Here is a 23,354-nt window from a genome sequence, read left to right as displayed (position 1 = left end):
CCCATTGTTCCATTCATTCACAGATGGGAATTCAGGCAAATGTCCACAGAGGTCACAGACAGCATACATACGGTTCTGTTATATCCCATATATTACCCCTTCATGTCCTAAGGAAGACATTTTCTCTTAGAGATTTTCATTTTAGTGTATCTTTAAAAAATCTCATGTTAAGTTGCCTCCATCTTTTTTCTTGGGTTTGGACAACCCAGGAATGGCCCTTTTGTGTCTATGATGTTGCTGTTCACAGCTTTTCTTGATAGGCCTAGTACAATCTTGGGAACAGGGTTGCTGTATGCTGAAGGTTGGACAGTAGCTCTTAGCCTTGCCTATCTTAGGTAGTTATGCTGTGCATTTTTTTTTATTGGTGTACCATGTTTGATTTGTCCCTGATATCTTTGGAGTTTTTCTGAGAAATGGAGCAGTAATACAGCATCAACTTATTAAAATACGTTTTAAGCCTTTTAATTTTCTGTGCTATTTTTGAAAGGGAATGGAGGGAGGGGAGTTCTGTCCCGAGATAATCATAGGTTCCATAAGGATAATTCTTTATCACCTTTTGCTCAAAAGTATGGATATCGATTTAGGCAAACTTGGGAGGTTGGATGCATACTATGGCTTATGTGGTTGACAAAGATTGGTGCTATTGGTATACAGAAGCAATCAGGATGAGCAGAAAGCTGCTGCTTGAAAGGAAGAAAATGAGCTGGAAGAACTGGGATACCTTCACTGAGCTGAAGGGGTCTCAAAATTGGGATTCATTTCTGAGCAGCTGCTGGTATGTCAGAGGCTTGGAATTGGCCTGGTAAATCTAAAACTGTCTCGGCGGTGATTAGCTGACCTCACCCAAGTTCCAGGTCCTAGTCTGCCTGATCCTTTTTTCTTGAGCCCCAGAGCTAAAATGCTCCTGAGTGTGCTCCTATTGGTTGAGAAGACCAACTAAAGTTCCCTTGCCCATGTTAGGAGGTGTACGCCTCCTGAACTAAAGATAGAAACAGCTGGCCCTTGCAGACAGCTAAAAGCCTCCAGACTAAGAGGTGTTCCCCACTCGGCAGCCAGACTCCTTGAGATACCCTTTCAGTAATTCTACCAACGGCCTCCATGTCTCTACTCTGCCATAACAAAGGCTGTGGGCAGCACTTTGACCCCAATGCCAACCTTCCCGGTGAGTAATTCTGACTTTGCCAGGGGGCTCCTAAGTGCTGGGGGAGTGGTCAGCTGTGGGCAGAATGTTAAAGGAGCAGAGAAATACAGTGTATCTGCCCTGCTTTAATTGGTCTGGGGGTTTTCAGTTTTATTTTTTTTTTTCTAAAGAAAAACCATGAGCATATAAATCTGGGGAAGAAGTAAGAGTAGTGATATTTGATATAGTTGCCTTTCCTTGATCCTTCTGCTGGTATCCACAGATTCCTGTTGCCATCACCCTGGGGTCCCAATCTTCCACGATGCACTTAAGGTGAGGAGTAGGCAAGAAGGGATAGCAAGACCATTTCCCAAAGGAAATCTACCCAGGAATCTAAGCTGAGCTGGGTCTTTTGTTACCAGGGTTGGTCCTGCTGCCGGAAGCGAACTGTAGATTTCTCTGAGTTCTTAAACATCAAGGTAAATTATTTACTTCCTTGGATTCTGTCCCTAATAGAAGGATTCTATACCTAATCCTTCTTTCCTTATCTGTACTAGGGCTGTACTGTGGGACCACACTGTGCTGAGAAGCTCCCTGCGGCCCCTCAACCTGAAGTGCCTGCCACAAGCAGTTCACTTCAGGAGCAAAAACCTCTGAATACGATTCCAAAGTCAGCAGAGACTTTGCGTCGGGAGAGGCCCAAGTAAAGAGAAAGTCCCTGGGTTTTTCCTACATTCATGGAGCTTCCTAGAAGTGACTAATGGGTCACTGGGGCTTGGGTACTAGGGATATGAGATGGGGCAAGTGTCAGGGTTTGTGTATATTTTATACCTTAGGGGAAATTTGTATTCAGAAATAATGTCTTTGCTTTAAGGTTGGTATGGGGGTGATGGGATAGGTGTTTAGAATCAATAGAGGAGATAGCTCCTCATAAATAAATACTTAGTTATAATACAAGAGAGATTGTTGAGGATGACCTGCCTTTTTTTCATTATGGAAAACATTAAAATGAGTTTTAGATCAAGAAAAAGGTGCAGTATTGGCAGCCAAGAGGCCGTAGAGAATAAATTAATTTTGTGGAAGTAGCATGAACAACAGAAGAAAGTCATGTTAGGTCCACAATTAGAAGAGGATGAGGATATAATGGGAGTTCTGCAGAGCAATGTTAGATTGAGAGCAACTGAGTAGATGGGCAGAAAAGCTCTAGGGATTTCCCCAGGGTTCAGGGACTTGGGATGTCCACAAAGATTATTGGCAATGGAGTTGCTACTCAACTTTTCCAACCCTGCCACCACTTTCACCAGATCTCTTTGACACCATTACCACTGGTGGGAGTATTGGAGCTGATGATCATGGTTAATGGGTCAGAACTAAATCACCCCACCCATACCCCCTAGGTCAGATTTCCCTCCAAAGCTGCTTCCACTAAATATATCCCAAGCCCTGGAAATGGCATTGGAACAGAAGGAATTGGATCAGGAACCTGGAACAGGTAAGTGGGTCCTCAGTAGGACAGGCTTTGCAGACTGGAATTTAGTGCAAGTGGCAATTAGGTGGAGGGAATAGATAGGTTCCTGACTCTGTTTCCTTTGCCCAGGACTTGACAGTAGTCTGATCCGGACTGGTTCCAGCTGCCAGAATCCAGGATGTGATGCTGTGAGTGAGAGCTTATAGAGGGTGCAATCATGTAGCTGAGAGATACTATACCTGGGATGACAGATACGAGGGTGTGTGGGGTATACTTTGGAATGACCTGATTCTTCTGATTCTCCTTTACCCATCTTAGATTTACCAAAGCCCTGAGAGTGATGCTACTCCATGTACCTACCACCCAGGAGCACCTCGATTCCATGAGGGGTGAGAGAGGGGACTGGGTATGGTCTATAGGACCAGTTTCTCCCACTGTTTGATAAGGGGGACATGGGGGCTCATGGGGAGGGGAAAGGAGATTCAGTTGAATTATCTTCCTACCTCAGGATGAAGTCTTGGAGCTGTTGTGGTATCCAGACCCTGGATTTTGGGGCATTCCTGGCACAGCCAGGATGCAGAGTTGGTAGGCATGATTGGGGGAAGCAGGTAAGCCCCAGCTTTCCCGAACTTTTGATTAGAACCCAATTTCAGAAATAATTTCCCCCTCCTTGTACCTCATGGCCAAGCTCTCTAACTCCTCCCTTTTGTACAAACCAAATAAGATTCTGTTCCTTACCTTCAGCAGCCTGGAGGCTTTGCAATATGGAGTAGTGTTAATCTTTTCTGAGATTCTGTGTCTCTTCTTTAGACACACCTGAGAACTTTCCTTGGGTTAAGCATTCATTCTTACCACACACATTTCACATCTTCTCTTTAGCTGCCAGCATCTTGCCGTCATGATTGGCATCAGACAGAGTCCTTAGTAGTGGTGACTGTATACGGCCAGATTCCACTTCCTGCGTTCAACTGGGTGAAGGCCAGTCAAACTGAGGTGAGGAGTGTCTGATCCTGGATGGGAGGCTGGTGAATTGAGGGATACAACAGTTTTACAGGCAGAGTTGCTGTATGCAGCAAACATGTGGGCTCCATAGTCGCCTGAGAGGAGGGTAGAGCTAGTAGGTCAGGGCTATCTGGCTGACCTGTGGGTATAGGACTCACACATCTGGGCTGGTTCTCTGTTGTAATAACTTGTTCTTACCTTCTGGGATTGTTACTGCCCCTGTAATTCTTCCCTCTCAGCTTCATGTCCACATTGTCTTTGATGGTAACCGTGTGTTCCAGGCACAGATGAAGCTCTGGGGGGTAAGTGAAGATAAGGGACACGAGGGGGGGAACATGGGGTGAAAAGAAGGGCCAGACTGGAATGAATAGCCATTGTCTTGAGGGAAGGAACTCTGGTGGGAAAGTAGAGGTTTTCTCTTCATTTGCTTAGTCTATTCTCCCCCTTTCTCTCCCTTTTTTCTCTCCCCTCCTTCTTCTCTCCTTTCCTCTTTCTTTCTTATTATCTCATTTTATTTCTTCCCTATCTTGTTTTGCCCACCTTACATTTGTTTATTTTTTCTTTGTCATTAATTACTACCCCACCCTCACCCCAATCCTTTTGATTTCCTCATTTTCTTCTTCTTCTGTGTTCCTCTATCTTTTCCTCCTCCTCAGGTCATAAACGTGGAGCAGAGCTCTGTCTCCTTGATGCCATCTCGGGTTGAAATCTCCTTGGTCAAGGCTGACCCAGGATCCTGGGCCCAGCTGGAGCACCCCGATGCACTAGCTGAGAAGGCTAAGGCAGGGGTTGGGTTAGAGATGGATGAGGAAGAATCTGAGGATTCAGATGATGATCTGAGCTGGACAGAGGAGGAGGAAGAGGAGGAAGCAATGGGGGAATAGTGACACCAGTCAAGTATCTAGATAAGACCTCAGTGATTCCCTTAGAATCTCAGAGACCAGGATATGGTTGGCCATGTGGTGTCATTGAGCAGCAGCAGGCTGAAGGAGGGGAGAACAAAAGTGTCCAAAACATGCTGTTTTTTCCCTTAAATAAATCTTGTATTCTGCAGTTTCACATAGTGTCGTTCTCTCACCTCACTAAGATTGTATTCATTCCTCCCTACTTCTGTGTGTCTTTAACACACGTGTGAAAACAAGCACATGTACATTCAATCTGTTCTTTATAATCACCAGGTAATTTACTGAATACTTATTGTGTGCCCAGTTGTATATTAGGTGGTTTAGAGCTATCCTTTTTTTTTTAAATATTCAGTAAGAACCATACACTATTTTTTTTTTACTTTTTAAAAAAATTTTTTTTCCAGTTTAGAGCTATCTATCTGAGAAACAAAAGTCTTATTTGTTCCCCTCAGGAAAATTATAGTCTGGCTGACAGACTAATCCACATGAAATAATAATAAACATTATCAGGTGGTTTAACTGAGTGTTAAATTGTGCAGTACAGTTATTAAGACCTATAGTTGTTGAGAGAGAGTGGAGCGATTAATGTGGACTATAGTAGAAAGGGAAAGCTCCATGGAAGGATGTTTTTTAATAGCTATGTTGGGACACAATTCACATACCATACAATTCACCCATTTAAAGTGTAAAATTCAGTGATTTTTTTTTTTTTAGTATACTCAGAGTTGTGCAACCACTATCAATTTTCATCACTCCAACAAGAAACCCTGTACCTGTTAGTGTACCCAGCCACTATCAGTATCCCCCCAAAATCATAGCTGTGGGCAACCACTAATCTACTTTCTGACTCTATGGATTTTCCTATAATGGATATTTCATATGATTGGAATCATGTAATACATGGTCTTTTGTAAGAGGCTTCTTTCACTTAGCATAATCTTTTCACCGTTCCTCCATGTTGTAACATGTATCAGTACCTTATTCCTTTTATGGCTGAATAATATTCCATTGTGTGGCTATACTACATTATGTTTATTTCATCAACTGAGGTACATTTGGGTTGTTTCCATTATTCTGAATAATGCTCCTATGAACATTTATATACAAATTTTTATGTGGACTTTTGTTTTCACTTCTCCTGGATATATACCTAGATGTATAATTTCTGGGTCAAATGGTAACTTTAACCTCTTAAGAAACTACAAGACTGTTTTCCAAAGGGGCTGTACCATTTTACATTTCCAATAGCAGTGTAAGGGTTCCAGTTTCTCCACATCTTCAATAACACTTGTTATTTGTTCTTTTTTTAATGGGTGTGAAGCGGAATTTCATTATGGTTTTAACTGCATTTCCCCAATGCTAATGATGTTGAGCATCTTTTCATGTGCTTATTGGCCATTTGTGTTCTTATTTGGAGAAATGTCTATTCAAGTCCTTTGCCCATTTGTTAACCTTGTTGTCTTTTTATTGCATTGTAAGAATTTTTAAAAAGATTTTATTTATTTATTTGACAGACAGAGATCACAACTAGGCAGAGAGGCAGGCAGAGAGAGAGGAGGAAGCAGGCTCCCTGCTGAGCAGAGAGCCCGATGTGGGACTCGATCCCAGGACCCTGAGATCATGACCTGAGCTGAAGGCAGCGGCTTAACCCACCGAGCCACCCAGGCGCCCCTGAGTTATTTTTTGTATATGGCATGAGGTAGGGACCCAACTTTATGTTTTTGCATGTGGATATCTAGTTGTCCCAGCATCATTTGTTGAGAAGGCTATTCTGTTCCCACTGGGTTTTCTTGGCACCCTAGTTGAAAATCAATTGACCAAAAATGTAAGGGGTAAGAAATAAATTTTGAATGGAAATTTTTAGAAATGAGAAATTTTGATGGGTATGGAAGAGTGGGGAGAGCCAAGCTGAGGCTGGAAGGTGTTTTGTTTTACTTTTTGTGTTTTATTTTAAATTCCTGAAGTAATACTCAGGAATTACTCAATGTAAAATACTCAGTGCAGAAGTATGTAAAGTAAAAAGTAAATGTTACTCTTTAGACTCCTTCCAAGCTTAGTCCCTTTGCTATTTGTAACCACTGCTAACATATCAGAGGATGCGTTTAAGGGAGGGAACAAAAAAGTTAGTTGAGTTAAACTGGATTGGAAGGAGGCTAAAATTCTAGATTAAGGATTTTGAACATGATTTAAAAGGGAGTTAGAGTCAGCTCTATCACTGAAACTCATAGCACACTATATTGAACTTCAATAAAATTTTAAAAAGAGAAAGGCAGTATACACCTTTTAAAAATGTAGATTCTTTTTTAAAAGATTATTTATTTATTTATTTGAGAAAGAGAGAGTGCGAGCAATAGCATAAGCAGTGGGGAGGGACAGAGAAAAAGGAAGAAACAGATGCCCTGCTGAGCAGGGAGCCCAATGCAGGGTTCCATCCCAGGACTCTGGGATCATGACCTGAGCTTAAGGCAGTTGCTTAAATAAGCCACCCAGGTGACTCATTAAAATGTACATTCGGGCACCTGGATGGCTCAGTGGGTTAAGCCTCTGTCTTCCCCTCTGGTCATGATCTCAGGTCCTGAGATCGAGCCCCGCATCGGGCTCTCTGCTCAGCAGGGAGCCTTCTGCCTGCTTCTCTGCCTACTTGTGATCACTGTCTGTCAAATAAGTAAAATCTTTAAAATAAATAAATAAATAAAATGTAGATTCTTAATCAGAGGAGTGATAATCTCTTGAGTCTCCCTTGAGTTGTATTTAGTCCCTGGCTACAGGGTGGCCAGGAATCTGGGAGATTCAAACTCTAAGAAACTTCACACTAGGAAGTTTCACCAAGCCTCAAAATGATCTCAAATTCTTTTCATAGCACCCTTTTCTCTCAGTTCAGATTCAAGGAACGTAAGGTCTCATTGGGAGCTAGAAGTAAAATGGAGGTAGGAGAACGGACATGGGCAGCAAAGGAAAGGGGTCAGAGGATAGCATGGCTGAGAATTTGGAGATTGAGGCAAGATTAGGGGATATTGGAGAATGCATCCAAGGAATGCATCTCTATCTCACAGAGAAGTTTGATCACAGTTAAAGGGGCTTCCTGGACTTTCAGGATATTCAGCATTTCTGGCTCATTTCTCTGCTCTCATACTACAGATTTAAAGTGCAAATAAATTTTCCCCTTTGACCTGAACCTTTCAGGTTTTTTCAAACCCTGGCAGCAGTTTACTTTTAATGTCATTTTTCTATAGGTGAGTTGACATCAATAGGGGCTTAGGTGGACATTTAAAAAATTTAGAGGTGTAGAATGTGTATAGAAAAGTGCAGAAAGTGCACTGATCTTCAATGTACAACTTTTTTCTATCTTATCAAAATCAGGGGACCAGCAACTACCCAGAATTCCTGGAGAGGATGAAGGTGAAGAATCAGAAAGTTCAAGTAACCCTTGTTGTATATAAACTTGATCTATAAAATTTCAAGTTTACAGAATTAATAAAGTAGCATACTTATTTTACACAGTCCAAAGCCTAAAATGTAAGAAAGTTTCAAACAGGTGCATAACATTAACAATAATAACAACAACAATAACCATAGCTACTGTTTCTCATACAAACTAACCTGTCAGGCACTATGCTAAGAGCTTTGCATGCATTAGCTCATTTACTTCCCTACTTCCTATCATCACATGTACATATTGGTTCACATTGGCGCAAATCCTCTCCTTACTTCCTTTACACTTCTCATGTCTTCCCATTGTGCTTTGTATCCTGATCCCTCACACCTTCCCAGAAACTTTACACTACTAATTATCCTTTCTCTCCTGTTTATTCAACCTTTCCCTCTCATTGGATATTTTCATTGACCTTTAAACTTGCTCAAGTCTCCGATTTTACAAAAACAATTTCACTAGACTACATAACCCTTTCCAGCTGCTACTTAACTCCTTTCTCTCCTTTATAAGTGAACTTTTTTTTTTAAAAAAAGATTTTATTTATTTATTTGACAGAGATCACAAGTAGGCAGAGAGGCAGGCAGAGGGGGAGGGGGAGCAGGCTCCCCACTGAGCAGAGAGCCTGATGCGGGGCTCCATCCCAAGACCCTGAGATCATGACCTGAGCCAAAGGCAGAGGCTTAACCCACTGAGCCCCCCAGGCGCCCCTGAACTTCTTGAAATAACTATTCATTTTTTATTTCCACCTTCCTATTCCCTTCAAAACACACCTTAATCTGACTTCCAACCCACTCAGTCTGTGGTGATAAGGTCACTTTGGGCCATCAAGTCACTAAATCCTGTGGATACTTTTTGGTCCTTGTCTTACTTGATCTCATAAGCAAAGACTGACACTCATAATGGTTTCTTCCTTGAAATACATTCAATACATTGGCTTCTATGACCCACAGCTTCTCTTGGTTTTCCTCCTACTTATCTGGCCACTCCTTTCAGTCTCCTTTGCAGGCTCTTCTTTTTCTACCTGGCCGTCAAATGATGAAGTTCCTCAGGACTTAGCCCTAGTTTGCTCTTTTCCTATATATAACTCTTCTAGACATTCTCAGTTATGTCCGTGACTTAAAATACCACCCACATCCAGATGACTCACACATGTTTATCTCTAGGTCATAGCTTTCCTTTGAGGTCCAGATTTGTATATTACAGTAATAATAGCTAACACATATATAGAACAGTGTTTGGCGTATATAGTAAGTACTATATAAGTGTTTGCTATTAATAGTACTATATTACTCTTCTTTCTCATCACCAAAAGCTTTCACTTCAGACTATTAGGTTGGGGTGTTTTTTTCTCTTAGGAGGGACACATCTTCAATATCCTGTTTATAGTGTTTCAATAAGAAAATGGGATTTTCTTGACAGTCAGATTTTGCTAGTCCACAAAGTGATAACATGTTTCTTGTTGTTGTTGTTGTTGTTGTTTTAGTGATAACATGTTTAACATACCATTCATTGCCTCAGCTCTAGGATTAAGGGAGATTGTATTCACCTGCTGAAAGAATAAAGCATCATGTATAAAATGCCACTGTGCTAACCACTTCCACCCACATTATTTTACTTAATCCTCACACCTGCTCTGTGAGGTAGGTATTATTGTCCCAGATTTTTATAAATGAGGAAACCAAGACTCAGGGCGGGAAATAGCTTGCTTGAAGTAACACAGCTACTGATTAAAACTCATTCATTGCTGAGAGCTGTCCTAGAGCCATCTGAGAATATCCGAATCCTAAGGACCCAACTGGGGTCTTAGAAGAGGGGTCTTAGATGCCAAGCATAACACCAAGCCACTCTAGTCTAGCAGAGTCCCTTCGACAAGCCTGTCTAGGCAACAACAAAGCACTTGGTGGATCAGTGATACCTCACATTGATATAACACCTTTCAAACAACTTTTACACCAGATTCAGAGTTACTATTTCTGGGATCCTTGCCTCCACTGTCCCCTTTCTCCCTTTCTGCTTCCCAAATCCCAGAACACTCGCTACAGGGAGAACTGAGCAGACCAATATAAATTCTTGCTGTCCAATTTCAACTTGGTCCTTGCAGCTGCTCAGCAACTCTTTTATTTGTCTCATACGTTCCCTGGCACTCTCCCCACAGAGGCTCTTAACAGATCTTCCTCTTCTCAAATTCCAGCTCCTCCTGTTCCACTCCTTCAGACTAATGCACACACTTTCTTGAGATGCTTGACAATTCAATAACATTATTTTAAAGGGCTTTTTTTCTGTAGAGAATTTGAAGCATATACAGAAGTAGAATAGCATAACAAACCCCATTTACCACACACTCAGCTTCAACTAGTATCAATTCTCACATATTCGTTTCATCTATTTCCTCCTTTCTACATTATTTTGGAGCATATCCCAGACATGATATCATTCCATACTTTAATATTTCAGCGTGTATCTTTAAGAGGTAAGGATCCTTTTTTAAGAAAAATCATAGTTGTAATACCATTTGCACACAGGACGCCTGGGTGGCTCAGTGCATTGAGCCTCTGCCTTCCGCTCGGGTCATGATCTCAGGGTCCTGGGATTGAACCCTGCATCAGGTTCTCTGCTCAGCGGGGAGCCTGCTTCCTCCTCTCTCTCTTCCTGCCTCTCTGCCTACTTGTGATCTCTCTTTTTCAAATAAATGAATAAAATCTTTGAAAAAAAAATACCATTCACACACAAAAGCAAGCAATATTCCCTTTAATATCATTAAATGCCAATCAGTATTTAAATTTCCAGTAGTTTCATAAATGTCAAAAGAATTTTTTACACCTTTTTTTTTAATCAGTATCAAAATAAAGCCTACACATTGTGATTGGTGGATATGTATTGTATGTCACTTTTATCTGTCTTTTTAAATTAAGCTCTATGCCCACTGTGGGGCTTGAACTCATGACCCAGAGATCAAGTCATATGCTCCACCCACTGAGCCAGCCAGGCACCCCCTATATGGGGTTTAAAACTTTAAAACTAAAGATTCTCTTTTATCCCTTTTTTTCTTATAACTTTTTATTGAGGAAATCAGATTATTTTCAGTAGTTTCACACAGTCTGGGTTTTGCTGTTTGCATCTCTGCTGTATAGTTTTAAATGTTTCCTTGACTTCTGTTACATATGTTGGTAAAATCAGTGTCTGTACCATGCATCCTCTATATCTGTTGTCCTGTTTTCAGTGGGATGGAGAAATTGTCCATGTGACCAAAGAAGTGGAAGGTGTCTGGCTTGGCAAGTGACTCAGGAAAGAGCTAGGACTCTTTAGCAGTACTGAAACAGATGGTTGGGGTCAGAGCTCAATAAATAGTAACAGAGATCCAGGCAAGATAGGATGGGTGAGGGGCTGTGCAGTGTCAGATTTCTGTTCTGCTGGTATGTTGAGCAGGGCAGGCAAGGAAGTGGTGATCAGGCTGAAGTCAGAACTGGAAAAAAAGATGTAGTACTTGAGGCAGCAGTTGGGATTATTTCTCAGGGGATTACTCTACTTGCTATACCCTGTTTTCTAATTATATCTTATCCATTCATTCCCACCTCTGTGCCTTTGTCCAGAATGTTTCCTCTGCTTGGATTATCATCTCCTTTGTCTCCATTTATCCAAATCCTATTTATCTTTAATGGCCAGTGCAAGCTCTTTGTTTTCCATACTTTTGCTTGTGGAATAATAAAATATCTCTAAAAGGATAAATAAGAATATTGGTTGCTTGGGGTACCTGGGTGTGTCAGTTGGTTAGGCATCTGACTCTTGGTTTTGGCTCAGGTTGTGATCTCAGGGTCACAGGGATTGAACACTGTCAGGCTCTGTACTCCGCACACAGTCTCTTGAGATTCTCTCTCTAAAAAAATAAAACCTAAAGAAAAAAAAATACTGATTGCTTTTCCAGGAGGGAAATGATGTCCAGAGAACACGGCTGGAAGGGAGAAAGATATTACCTATTTGTTGCAGGAGGGACAGTTAATTTGATGCAAATGTCTGCTATGAATTTGGTAGAAGTAGAAGCAGGGAGATTGAGTAGAATGAGGAGGGTCTGGAACAGCCTCTGCGGGGAGAGTGCCAGGGAACGTATGAGACAAATAAAGGAGTTGCTGAGCAACTGTAAAGGCCATTTTGAAATTGGATAGCATGAATTTATGTTGGTCTGCTCTGTTCTCCCTGTAGCAAGTGTTCTAGGATTTGGGGAGCAGAAAGGAAGAAAGAGGACAGTGGAAGCAGGGATCCAAAAGACCATAACACTAAATCTGGTGTAACTGGGAAATAATAACTGATCTAGATAAATTGAGAGGTAAAGTACCTAAGGGTTCCACTGAGATTAGAGTTGAAGAGATCAGAGACATAAAAGTTGTTTGGAGAAGTGTTACATCAATGTGTGATATGAGTGATTAACCGAGGGCTTCACTGGTTCCCAGATGGGCTTGGCAAAGGGACTCTTCTAGGACTCCAGGGTTCTTAGGTTTTGGATATTCTCAAATGGCTCTAGAATAGCCCTTAGCAATGACTGGGGTTTTAAGGAGGAATTCATCATCAAACTTGGAGCTTCTGCAAGAGGCATGGTGGGAGGAGTAGCAAAAAATTAAACTACTCTTTATTTAAATCTGTCTATTCTGTTATCTTTTTCTATCTCTATATAATATATACATGTATCTCAAATGAGAATATATATTTAATTCTTAGAATAGTGTATTAAAAGCGTTATTATTATTATAATTTCTTAAAGATTTTATTTATTTGGGAGAGAGAGCCAGAGATAGAGAGAGCACAACCTGGGGGGAGAGAGAGAAGCAGGCTCCCTGCTCAGCAAGGCCTTGGGATCATGGCCTGAGCCAAAGATAGATGCTTAACTGACTGAGCCACCCAGGTGCCCTTATTATCATTTTTATAAAACACGAAGAAATTGAGCTTCAGAGGGGTTACATAATTTTCCCCAGGTCACAGAGCTATCAGGTATCAGAGCCTGGGACACAAATCTAGGTCTTGACTACAAAGCCCATGTTCTTTGGTGTTCCAGCAGTATTTTCCAACAAACACCTCCCTCCACTAAATGAATCCTATTTTGCCAGTGACATCTGTAATTGTGGATCCATTGTCACCAAAAATAGTTATACACCAAACTGAAAACTTTTGACGAGTAAGGATTTAATTGAGTAGGATGGAAGAGATAGTTGAAGGCAGTGAAACTAATTGAAGATAATTGGCAGTGGTCCAGGGGAGAAAGTTAAGGCTGTAGACTAAGTGGGCATGGTAGTAAGAATGGAGGAAGGAGTCATAGATGTAAGAGGTATGTCTTAATTCAGGCTGCTGTGACAAAGTATCATAGACTGGGTATTTTATAAACAACAGAAATTTATTTTTCCACAGTTGAATTCTGATGAGGGCCCTCTACCAGGTAGAGAGCAGAGAAAGGAAGCAAGCTCTCTCATGACTCTTAAAAGGGTACTAATCTTATTTATGTCCTCATCTAATCCTAATTACCTCCCAAAGGCCCTACCTCCCAATACCATCATATTGAGGGATAGGGTTTCAATATATGAATTGTAAGGGGACATAATCAGTCTGTAACAAGATAGTCCCCAGGTAAGAATGAAAGTAATGTGGCCATGCTCTTCTGTGTTTCTTAAACTTAACGCAACTCACTCCTTCCTCAATGTCTCTGTAATATCTGATCCCCCTTCCAGGTTTTTGAATAGCTGGCTCCTTCTTTTCATTCATATTTCAGCTCATGATAGATAACCAATTCATTATCTTGAAAATTAATTCATAAAGAGAGAATCAAGCATTTATCCTGCCTTTCCTATCTGAATTGGGTAACAAGATAGATGGAGTGGTACGTCTTTTTGCAAAACTATTCCAGTGAATGAAAAGAAATAATAAAATCAGAGCATCACTTTTTGGGAATCCTTGATAAATAGCTATAAGTAGTAAGCATCAACAGGTTTAAGATTATAAAGAGAGTGCTTTAAGTGCTTTAAGATTAGTAAGAGATGTCAGACATTGTGTCCATCCTATAGTCATACCAAAGAGATGGAACCCAAGTTTGATTTAGTCTTTCTTTTTTTTTTTTTAAAGATTTTATTTATTTATTTGACAGAGAGAGATTACAAGTAGGCAGAGAGGCAGGCAGAGAGAGAGAGGAGGAAGCAGGCTCCCTGCCGAGCAGAGAGCCCGATGCGGGACTCGATCCCAGGACCCTGAGATCATGACCTGAGCCGAAGGCAGCAGCTTAACCCACTGAGCCACCCAGGCGCCCTGATTTAGTCTTTCGATCCAGCTGCCAGTTTGTAGGAAATAGAGGAACTGCACAATGCCTGTGTAATCAGCAAAACCCACAGTGAGAAGCTTTACAGGTCAAACCGCTCAAGTTTCTACACAAAAGAATTACCTCTTAGAGAGGCCTTTCTTGACCATCGCCTCTAAATTAGCACCTTCTGTCCACGTTACTATCACATTACCCCGTTTGATTTTCCCCATAGCCTTTATCATCAACTGAGGTTTCTTTACATGAGAAACAGTATAGCATTAACAGTTAAGAGGACATACTATAACATCAGCCTGCCTGGATTCAAATCATGACTCCTCCACTTACTAGCTATATGATCTTAGACTACTTAAGAGTCATGTGCCTCAGTTTCCCCAACTGTAAAATGGGATTAATAATAGTGCCTATATCATAAGGTCATTAGTAGTATTAAATGAGTTAACATGTCTAAAGAGCTTAGTATAGGTACTGATAGAGGGTAAGCATTATAAAAATGATAGCACTATTAATGCATAATCAGTTTTTTATTTGTACATTATTTTTTTCACTGGACTATAAGTCTGTACTTACATGCCATTCCCAGAACCTAAAACTGCCTAGCACATATATGAGACATGCTTAATAAATATTTGTTGAACGAAGGGCCTGAATTAGAGTAGCAAAGAATAGATAGGAAAGAGACATGTAAGATATTATTTAAAAAGAAATAAACCTTGGACTTAGAGATTTTTTTTCTGATATGGGATGGAATGGTATGAGATGACTACTCCAAGGCTTCAAATTCAAGTAATAGGTAGAAGGTGAGTGCTTTTAACAAAAATAGGAGAAGTGGGAACTAGAAGTAATATTTGAAAATTCTGATAATTTTATTTTATTTTATTATTATTATTTTTTTAAAGATTCCATTTATTTATTTGACAGAGAGAGATCACAAGTAGGCAGAGAGGCAGGCAGAGAGAGAGGAGGAAGCAGGCTCCCTGCTGAGCAGAGAGCCCGATGCGGGACCTGATCCCAGGATCATGACCTGAGCCGAAGGCAATGGCTTAACCCACTGAGCCACCCAGGCGCCCTGATAATTTTATTTTAGATATGAGCTTGAAATTATGGCAAAACATAAGTAGAAATGCTAGCAGGAAGTTAATTATAAATGCAAAATTGGAATTCATGAGAAAAGTCAGCACTGAAAATAGATTTGATTATCATCTTCATCAATGTGACACTTAAATATTCAACTTTCATCCTTAAAAAAACAAAAACTCCAGAAGTTGAATAAATGGAAAATAAATATTTGAACCCTTAAATTTATCCTACAGAGGAATTCACTGTTAGTTTGGTGTATATCCTTTTCTATGCATTTGCGAACATACTGGCATATAACATGTAGGGACATAGTAAAAGTCCAAGTGGCTATCTATATACATATGGAAAAATTTGTTTTACTTTTTGGACAATTTGAAATCATTCTTTTTTTAAAAAAAGATTTTATTTATTTATTTATTTTTTGACAGAGATCACAAGTAGGCAGAGAGGCAGACAGAGGTGGGGGGAAGCAGGCTCCCTGCCAACAGGGAGCCCGATGCAGGGCTCAATCCCAGGACCCTGGGATCATGACCTGAGCCAAAGGCAGAGGCTTAACCCACTGAGCCACCCAGGTGCCCCAATTTGAAATCATTCTATAGTATTTTTCCATTGCTTGCTTAATCATTAAATATGTCACTTTATGGTCTGTGAAGATATTTCCATGTCAGATCTCAGACATTCTTTTTTGTACTGTATTGTACTTGATTGTACATATATGCCATAATTTATCTATGTGTTCTCCTACAGATGGACACTTAGGTTGTTTCTAGGTTTTTGTTATACAAATTATGCAGCAAGGAAAATCATTTGACATGTTATCTTTGATTATTTGTGCTAGTATTTCTTTTCTTTTTTTAAAGATTTTATTTATTTATTTGACAGAGAGAGAGATCACAAGTAGGCAGAGAGGCAGGCAGAGAGAGAGGAGGAAGCAGGCTCCCTGCTGAGCAGACAGCCCGATGCGGGGCTCGATCCTAGGACCCTGGGATCATGACCTGAGCTGAAGGCAGAGGCTTTAGCCCACTGAGCCACCCAGGCACCCCTAGGGGGTGAGCATTTTTTTTTAACTGAATATCCATATATAGACTTTTGGTTAAACTTAGTTTTCAGTGGCGCCTGGATGGCTTAGATGGTTAAGTGTCTGCCTTTGGCTCAGGTCACGATTCCAGAGTCTTGGGATTGAGTCCCCGCATTGGGTTCCCTGCTCATCGGGAGCCTGCTTTTCTCTAAAAAATAGTAACAATAATAATAATAATTAGTAAATTAACTAACTTATTTTCCAGCCCCATGTGTCATTCATACTCCTCTTGTCTTAGATCCTGGAGCCTTTCCATAGTTTTACTGGTGAAATTGCCCCTTCTCATCTGTATCCTTTTTTTTCCAGTTTTTTTTTTTTTTTTAATGTAAGCTCCATGCCCAGTGTGGAGCCCAACATGGGGCTTGTACTCACAGCCCTAAGATCAAGACATGAGCTGAGATCGAGAAATGGACACTTAACTGACTCATGCCCCTGGGTGGCTCTGTATCCTTTGCACTAGACCAGAATTTCTTCCTAGTTAGTATTTCAGGTACCATTTCTCAAATGGCTTTCCTGGTTCTAGAGAACACCTAGAACTTTTTGTCCTTTGGGTTTGTACATACTTTATATATTAGTATACTTTTAGTAGTGTCTCATAAGGATTCTGAAATGCTGTGTTTTTCATACTAAATTCCCTCATAAGGGGTGCCTGGCTGGTTCAGTTGCAAGACCAGCGTGCAACCTGGTCTTATGGTGTAAGTTCGAGCCCTACCTTGGGTGTAGAGATTACTTTAAAAAATAGATAAATTCCCACATGTAACTGTCTCTCTATTCAGTTCTACTTGTTTATTTGTCTATTTTTTTTAAGTAATCTGTACACCCAATGTGGGGCTCCATTTCACAGCCCAGAGATCAAGAGTTTCATGCTCTACCGAGTGAGCCAGCCAGGCGCCCCTATTTGTCTATTCTTGAAGCTTATCACACTTTTATATAGCAATTTTATGTTGGGTAGGCAAGTCTTCCCTTATTTCTTTTTTCTATCTTTTAAAAGTTTCTTGTCTTTTTCTGTGTATTCTTTCAGATAAACTTCAGAACCAGCTTGTCTGGTATTCCCACCCTAGCCCCCCTCCAAATCCCAATGAGATTGTTATGGAAATTTGTAATTATTTGAAATTTTTTTCAATTATGAAACCTCTCATTCAGGAATATTGTGCATCTATCTATTTTTCAGATCTTCATACTTATAGCCTTCAGCAATATTTTGTAGTTTTATTCATGTAAATGTTTTGTACATATCTTTTTTGTGTGATTTTATTTTTAAGTAATCTCTACATCCAACGTGGGGCTTGAACTTGAAACCCTAAGGTAAGAATCAGATGCTCTACTGGCTGAGCCCCACAGGCACCCCTTTTTGTATGTTCCTTGTTGGATTTACTTCTGTCATTTTTTCCCCACTACTATGAATGGGATCTTTTTCCCCATTATATTTTCTTTTTTATTATTATGTGTTTTTTTGTTTTTAAAAATTTTATTTATTTAGGGGCACCTGGGTGGCTCAGTGTGTTGAAGCCTCTGCCTTCAGCTCCGGTCATGGTCCCAGGGTCCTGGGATCGAGCCCCGCATCTGGCTTTCTGCTCAGCAGGGAGCCTGCTTCCAACTCTCTCTGCCTGCCTCTCTGCCTACTTGTGATCTCTACCTGTCAAATAAATAAATAAATAATCTATTAAAAAAGATTTTTTAAATTTATTTGACAGAGCGAGCAAGAGAGGGAACACAAGCAGGGGGAGTGGGAGAGCGAGAGAAGCATCTTTCTTATATATCTTATCTTATATAAAGATTGGCATCTTTCATCAATTCTCAGCTATTTTTTCTTCAAATCCTGCTGTTTTCTCTCTTCTTCACCTGAACTCCAGTTGGATATCACCTGTAAGGATGGGGCCTTTCAAACTTGGGCTGTGGGGAAGGGGGGCAATTGGGTACCTCAGTTGGTTAAGCATCTGACTCTTGGTTTTGGCTAAGGTCATGATCACATGGTGGTGGGATCGAGCCCACATTGGGCTCTGTGCTCAGCACGGGAGAGGGGGAGTTTCTGCTTCAGAGTCTCTCTCCTTCTCCCTCCCACTCAATCTCTCTCAGATAAGTAAATAAATACATAAATACATAAATCGTTATAAATAAATAAATAGACTTAAGCTGTAGGCCACCAGAAATCAGATGACTTCAGAGCAAAAGTCTGTTCCAGCACTTACCCAGCAGAATTGTGGTTATTCATTGTTTCCTCTACTCTCAATGTACCATATATATGTGTACATATATATATATATCACTATACACACTTATAAATATATCTTGAAATTTATTCCATATCACTGTATAATCTACCTCATTCCTTTTTTTCATGTATTGAGGTATAGAACTTATATTTTAGTAAAATGCATATATCTTAAATATATATATATATATTTTTTAAAGACTTTATTTATTTATTTGACAGGCAGCGATCACAAGTAGGCAGAGAGGCAGGCAGAGAGAGAGAGAGAGAGAGAAAGAAGCATGCTCCCTGCTGAGCAGAAAGCCTGATGTGGGGCTCAATCCCATGACCCTTACATCATGATCTGAGCTGAAGGCAGAGGCTTAACCCACTGAGCCACCCAAGCACCCCAAGTATATATTTTTATATGTGTATACATTTATGTAAAAGCCCCCACCAAGGTCTAAATACAGAACATTTCTAGCACCACAGAAGGCTGGCTCCTTTTAAGATTTTATTTATTTATTTGAGAGAGAGAGAGAGTGTGTGTGTGTGTATGCACGAGGAGGGAAAGGAGCAGAGGGAGAGGGACAAGCAGACTCTGCACTGAGTGTGGAGCCTGGCGTGGGGCTTGATCCCACAACCCTGAGATCATGACCTGAGCCAAAATCAAGAGTCAGGCCTTTAACTAACTGACTGAACCACCCAGGCGCCCCGTGCGTTATTAGTTTTAATAAATAATGCCAAATTGCCTTCAAAGAGGATGTATTATATTAAATAACAATATACATGAGGGCCTGTTTCCCACCATCTTTGCCAACTATTAAATATTTTTGTCTTGGGACGCCTGGGTGGCTCAGTTGGTTGGACGGCTGCCTTCAGCTCAGGTCATGATCCTGGAGTCCCGGGATCAAGTCCCGCATCAGGCTCCCAGCTCCATGGGGAGTCTGCTTCTCTCTCTGACCTTCTCCTCGCTCATACTCTCTCTCACTGTCTCTCTCTCAAATAAATAAATGAAATCTTTAAAAAAATATATTTTTGTCTTTGCCAGTCTGACAGGTAACACATAGAAACATGTAGTTAATACATATTTTAACTAAAAATACATGCACATGGTAAGAAAATTCAAGCAATATAAAAGGATATACAATGAAAGTTATATATTACCCCTACTCCTAGTCCCTCGTTCCCTTGGTTCTCTTTCCAGAGACTACCACTAGTCTCAGTTTCTCGTGAATCTTCCAGATACATTCTGTGCAAATCATGCACATGCAAGTATAAATTGGTGTATGTGTGTGTGTACATGTGTCTGAGTATCTCTATCTGGCAGATATTTTGATGAAAACAAATTTACCTTCCCCCTTCCCCTTAAAAATCTATCTATATCTATATACCTATATCCATTTCTTCTCCCTTTTGTTCACAAATGGCAGCAGGCTATTCACTCTGCTTTTTTCACAACGTATCTTTGAGATTGTGTCATAATAATACATTTACAGCTGCCTTTTCTTTTTTATGATTATATCATTTATTGACCAGTTCCAGGCATTTTCATCGTTTTCAGTATCTTGTTATTACACGCGGCCTCCTTTGTAATACAATATAATAATAATTGAAGTGTGTAATACATACTTCATTTGTATACATCTGCCAGTATATTCATAGGATAAATTCCTAGAAGTATGGTTCCTGGATCAATGTGGTTAGTGGTGGATGTGATTCCCTGCCCAACTTCCATTCTACATCTTCCCCATTGCTTAGTGCTCATAAAGTTTGAAGCGGTGGAATTGATCTCAGCCCCAGCTTCTGGCTGGGGGGCACCACCCTCCTAACCCAATCAGGGTAAACCCATCCCCCATGCCTTAGTGATTGGTTCTGACTATCCAGGTCATAGCCAATGAATGCAAACCATTCTCCTTTCAAGGAGATTGTTCAGGAATGGGCCATTGGCCCAGTTCAAGTAAATGAAATGGTAGAGGATGTTTGTTGAAGTATATGGGAGAAGGTTTTGGTTTTGGTTTTGTTCTTTGCTTTTCTGAGACGGATAACAAGCCAATTTTGTCTTTTCTTTTGGACAGTGTGGTGTGGCTGATGTGGAGCCTTCTAATGCTACAGCCCTTTTGCTACCAAGAAGGAAGTCAAATTTATGATGAAGCTCACACTTTGGAAGACAGATCTGACAGAAGGACATTAGATCCTTGGTGATACTTTTGATCCATGGAATCAAATCAACTGCAAAGTTCTCTCATCTGCTGGAATTTGCATTTGTATGAACCAATAAATTCTTTTTATTGTTTAAGCCTATTAGAGTTAGGTTTTCTGTTTCCACTAAAAAGGCATATGTACTTGGGGCACCTGGGTGGCTCAGTGGGTTAAAGCCTCTGCCTTCAGCTCAGGTCATGATCCCAGGGTTCTGGGATCGAGCCCCGCGTCAGGCTCTCTGCTCCGCGGGGAGCCTGCTTCCTCCTCTCTCTCTGCCTACTGGTGATTTCTCTCTCTCTGTCAGATAAATAAAATCTTTTTAAAAAAAAGGCATATGTACTTTAGAAGTTTTTGATAAGTTGCCTTCCAAAAGTTATACCAATTTTATAATGCCGGCAACATAGTACAAGAGTGTCTGTTTTGCCCCACTCTTGCCAAAACAATGTATTGTCAAATTTTCTGATATTTCCATTTTTACTGGAAATGAGTGTTATTGTGCTTTTAACACAGTCTTTTTATCATGAGTAAGGTTAAGCATCTTTCTAATGTTTCAAAGTCGCAGGTATTTCCTTTGTGTGTCTGTGAATATAGGTGTATATTGCTCATGTCCTCTGCCTAGTTTTCTATTTCTCTTTTTCTTATTGCTTTGTAGAAGCTTTTTGTATACTAAATAGAAAATCAGGCCTTTGTCAGATGGGTTGTAATATATTTTCAGAGTTTCTCCTTCGGCTTTTGATTTTACCTTTATTTTCTATTTTTTCAATTTGCATTTTTTCTATGCAGCATTTTACTCCCGGGCCATAAGTTTTTGTTTCTTCAGTTTCTTCTGTGATACCTCTTTCTTCTGTGCAACCTCCTCTTCTGGTTTAGGAGCAATCTGCTCTTTTTCAGTAACGATCATCTTGATGTGGCCATGACAGCTCATGTACAGGTTAATCGGCCATGAGCCCTATAAATTCTACACTGCATCTTGGGGGTTTTGTTCACCTGGATGTGCTCAATGACCAGAGAATCTACATCTAAACCCTTAAGTTCAGCTTTACTCTCTCATTTTCAAGCATGTGCAGTAAAAACTCAGCACTCTTCTTGGGCCACTGACTCTGTGCCCAGCCCACTGTTTGGCCTGGGCACACCTACCAACTCCACCATTGTAGTGAGGGAATGGCACACACTGCTTCTGTAAAGTGACGTCTTTCAGGTACTTGGTGGCTTTTTGGATATGTATACACTTGCCGGCCTGTGCAGTTCCATGTGTGTTATTAAAGAGAACACAGAGATTTGAACCTCTTGATTTGCATGATTTCATAGGATTTTCTGGGTCAAGCAAATAGCAAACCATTTTCAGAGGTCACCTCAGGCTGCTTAGGGGAAGAGGAAGAGCAGTGGCTCCTGGGAGAATTCATGAGAACTCGATCTCCTATTTTCATTTTTTAAAGATTTTATTTATTTATATATTTGACAGAGAGAGAGAGAGAGAGAGATAGCAAGTGAAGGAATACAAGCAGGGGGAATGGGAGAGGGAGAAGCAGGCCTCCCACTGAGCAGAGAGCCTGATGTGGGGCTTGATCCCAGGACCCTAAGATGATGACCTGAGCCGAAGGCAGATGCTTAACAACTGAGCCACCCAGGCACCCCTATTTTTATATTTTTTAGTGGCCAAATATGTATAACATAAAATTTACCATATTTTTTAAAGATTTTATTTATTTATTTGAGAGAGAGAGAAAGCACAAGCAGGGGTTGGGGGAGAGGCTTAGGGTAAAGGAAAAGACTCCTTGCTGAACGGGGAGCCCCATGCGGGGCTCAGTCCCGGGACTCTGGAATCATGACCTGAGCAGAAGGCAGACGCTTAACTCACTGAGCCACCCAGGTGCTCCATGACTGTGTGATTTTTTATTCTTTTTTCTGTTAATGTGGTGTATCACATTGATTGATTTTCATATGTTGAACCATCCTTGCATCCCAGGGATAAATCCCACTCGGACATGGTATATGATCCGTTTAATGTGCTGTTGAAATAAATTTCCTAGGATTTTGTTGAGGATTTTTACATCCATGTCCATCAGGAATATTGGCCTGTAGTTGTCTTTTCTTGTGGTGTCTTTGTCTGGATTTGGTATCAGAGTGAAGCTGGCCTCATAGAGTGAATTAGGAAGTTTCCTCCTCTTCAGTTTTTTTTTTTTTTTTGGAAGAGTCAGAGAAAGACTGACGTTAATTTTTCTTTAAATATTTGGTTGAATTCACCAGTGAAGCCATCTGGTCCTGAGCTTTTCTTTGTCAGGAAGTCTTTACTGTTTCAAATCCTTACTACTCACAGGTCTTTATGGATTTTCTACTTTTTCCTGGGTTGGTTTTGGTAGATTGTGTGTGAAAGGGACATATTTGTTTCCTCTACCAAGTGAATATTTCTGTATTCCAACTGTGTGGGTGTTTTTCCCACACCAAGCAATTATCCACATCTCTCTGCAGACTCTGAGTGTTCTGTAATTTAACTCGATTCTGACACTATCTCCTGGAGATAGCATTGTATCCCACACGTTAAGGGCTCAGTTCCACAAGTCTCCCCCCACTTCAGATGCCAAT

At 40.6% G+C, this 23,354-nt stretch overlaps 1 protein-coding gene across 1 annotated transcript; it reads left to right on the top strand.

Annotated features, from left to right (window-relative positions):
* Window positions 1-341: 341 nt before the first annotated feature.
* Window positions 342-4,474, top strand: ITGB1BP2 (integrin subunit beta 1 binding protein 2). The gene is made up of 11 exons (XM_044235728.1): window positions 342-1,162; window positions 1,404-1,453; window positions 1,543-1,599; window positions 1,678-1,823; window positions 2,518-2,612; window positions 2,718-2,776; window positions 2,907-2,977; window positions 3,097-3,196; window positions 3,468-3,581; window positions 3,830-3,892; window positions 4,247-4,474. Exons 1-11 carry the CDS (start codon window positions 1,099-1,101, stop codon window positions 4,472-4,474), a joined length of 1,047 nt encoding a protein of 348 aa, XP_044091663.1. The 5' UTR covers window positions 342-1,098.
* The last annotated feature ends 18,880 nt before the right edge of the window (window positions 4,475-23,354 follow it).

Source organism: Neovison vison, chromosome X (assembly GCF_020171115.1).
Source record: "Neovison vison isolate M4711 chromosome X, ASM_NN_V1, whole genome shotgun sequence".
NCBI classification, from domain to species: domain Eukaryota; kingdom Metazoa; phylum Chordata; class Mammalia; order Carnivora; family Mustelidae; genus Neogale; species Neogale vison.
The sequence above is the reverse complement of the archived record's forward strand: the minus strand, read 5'-3'. Positions and strand labels throughout refer to the sequence as shown.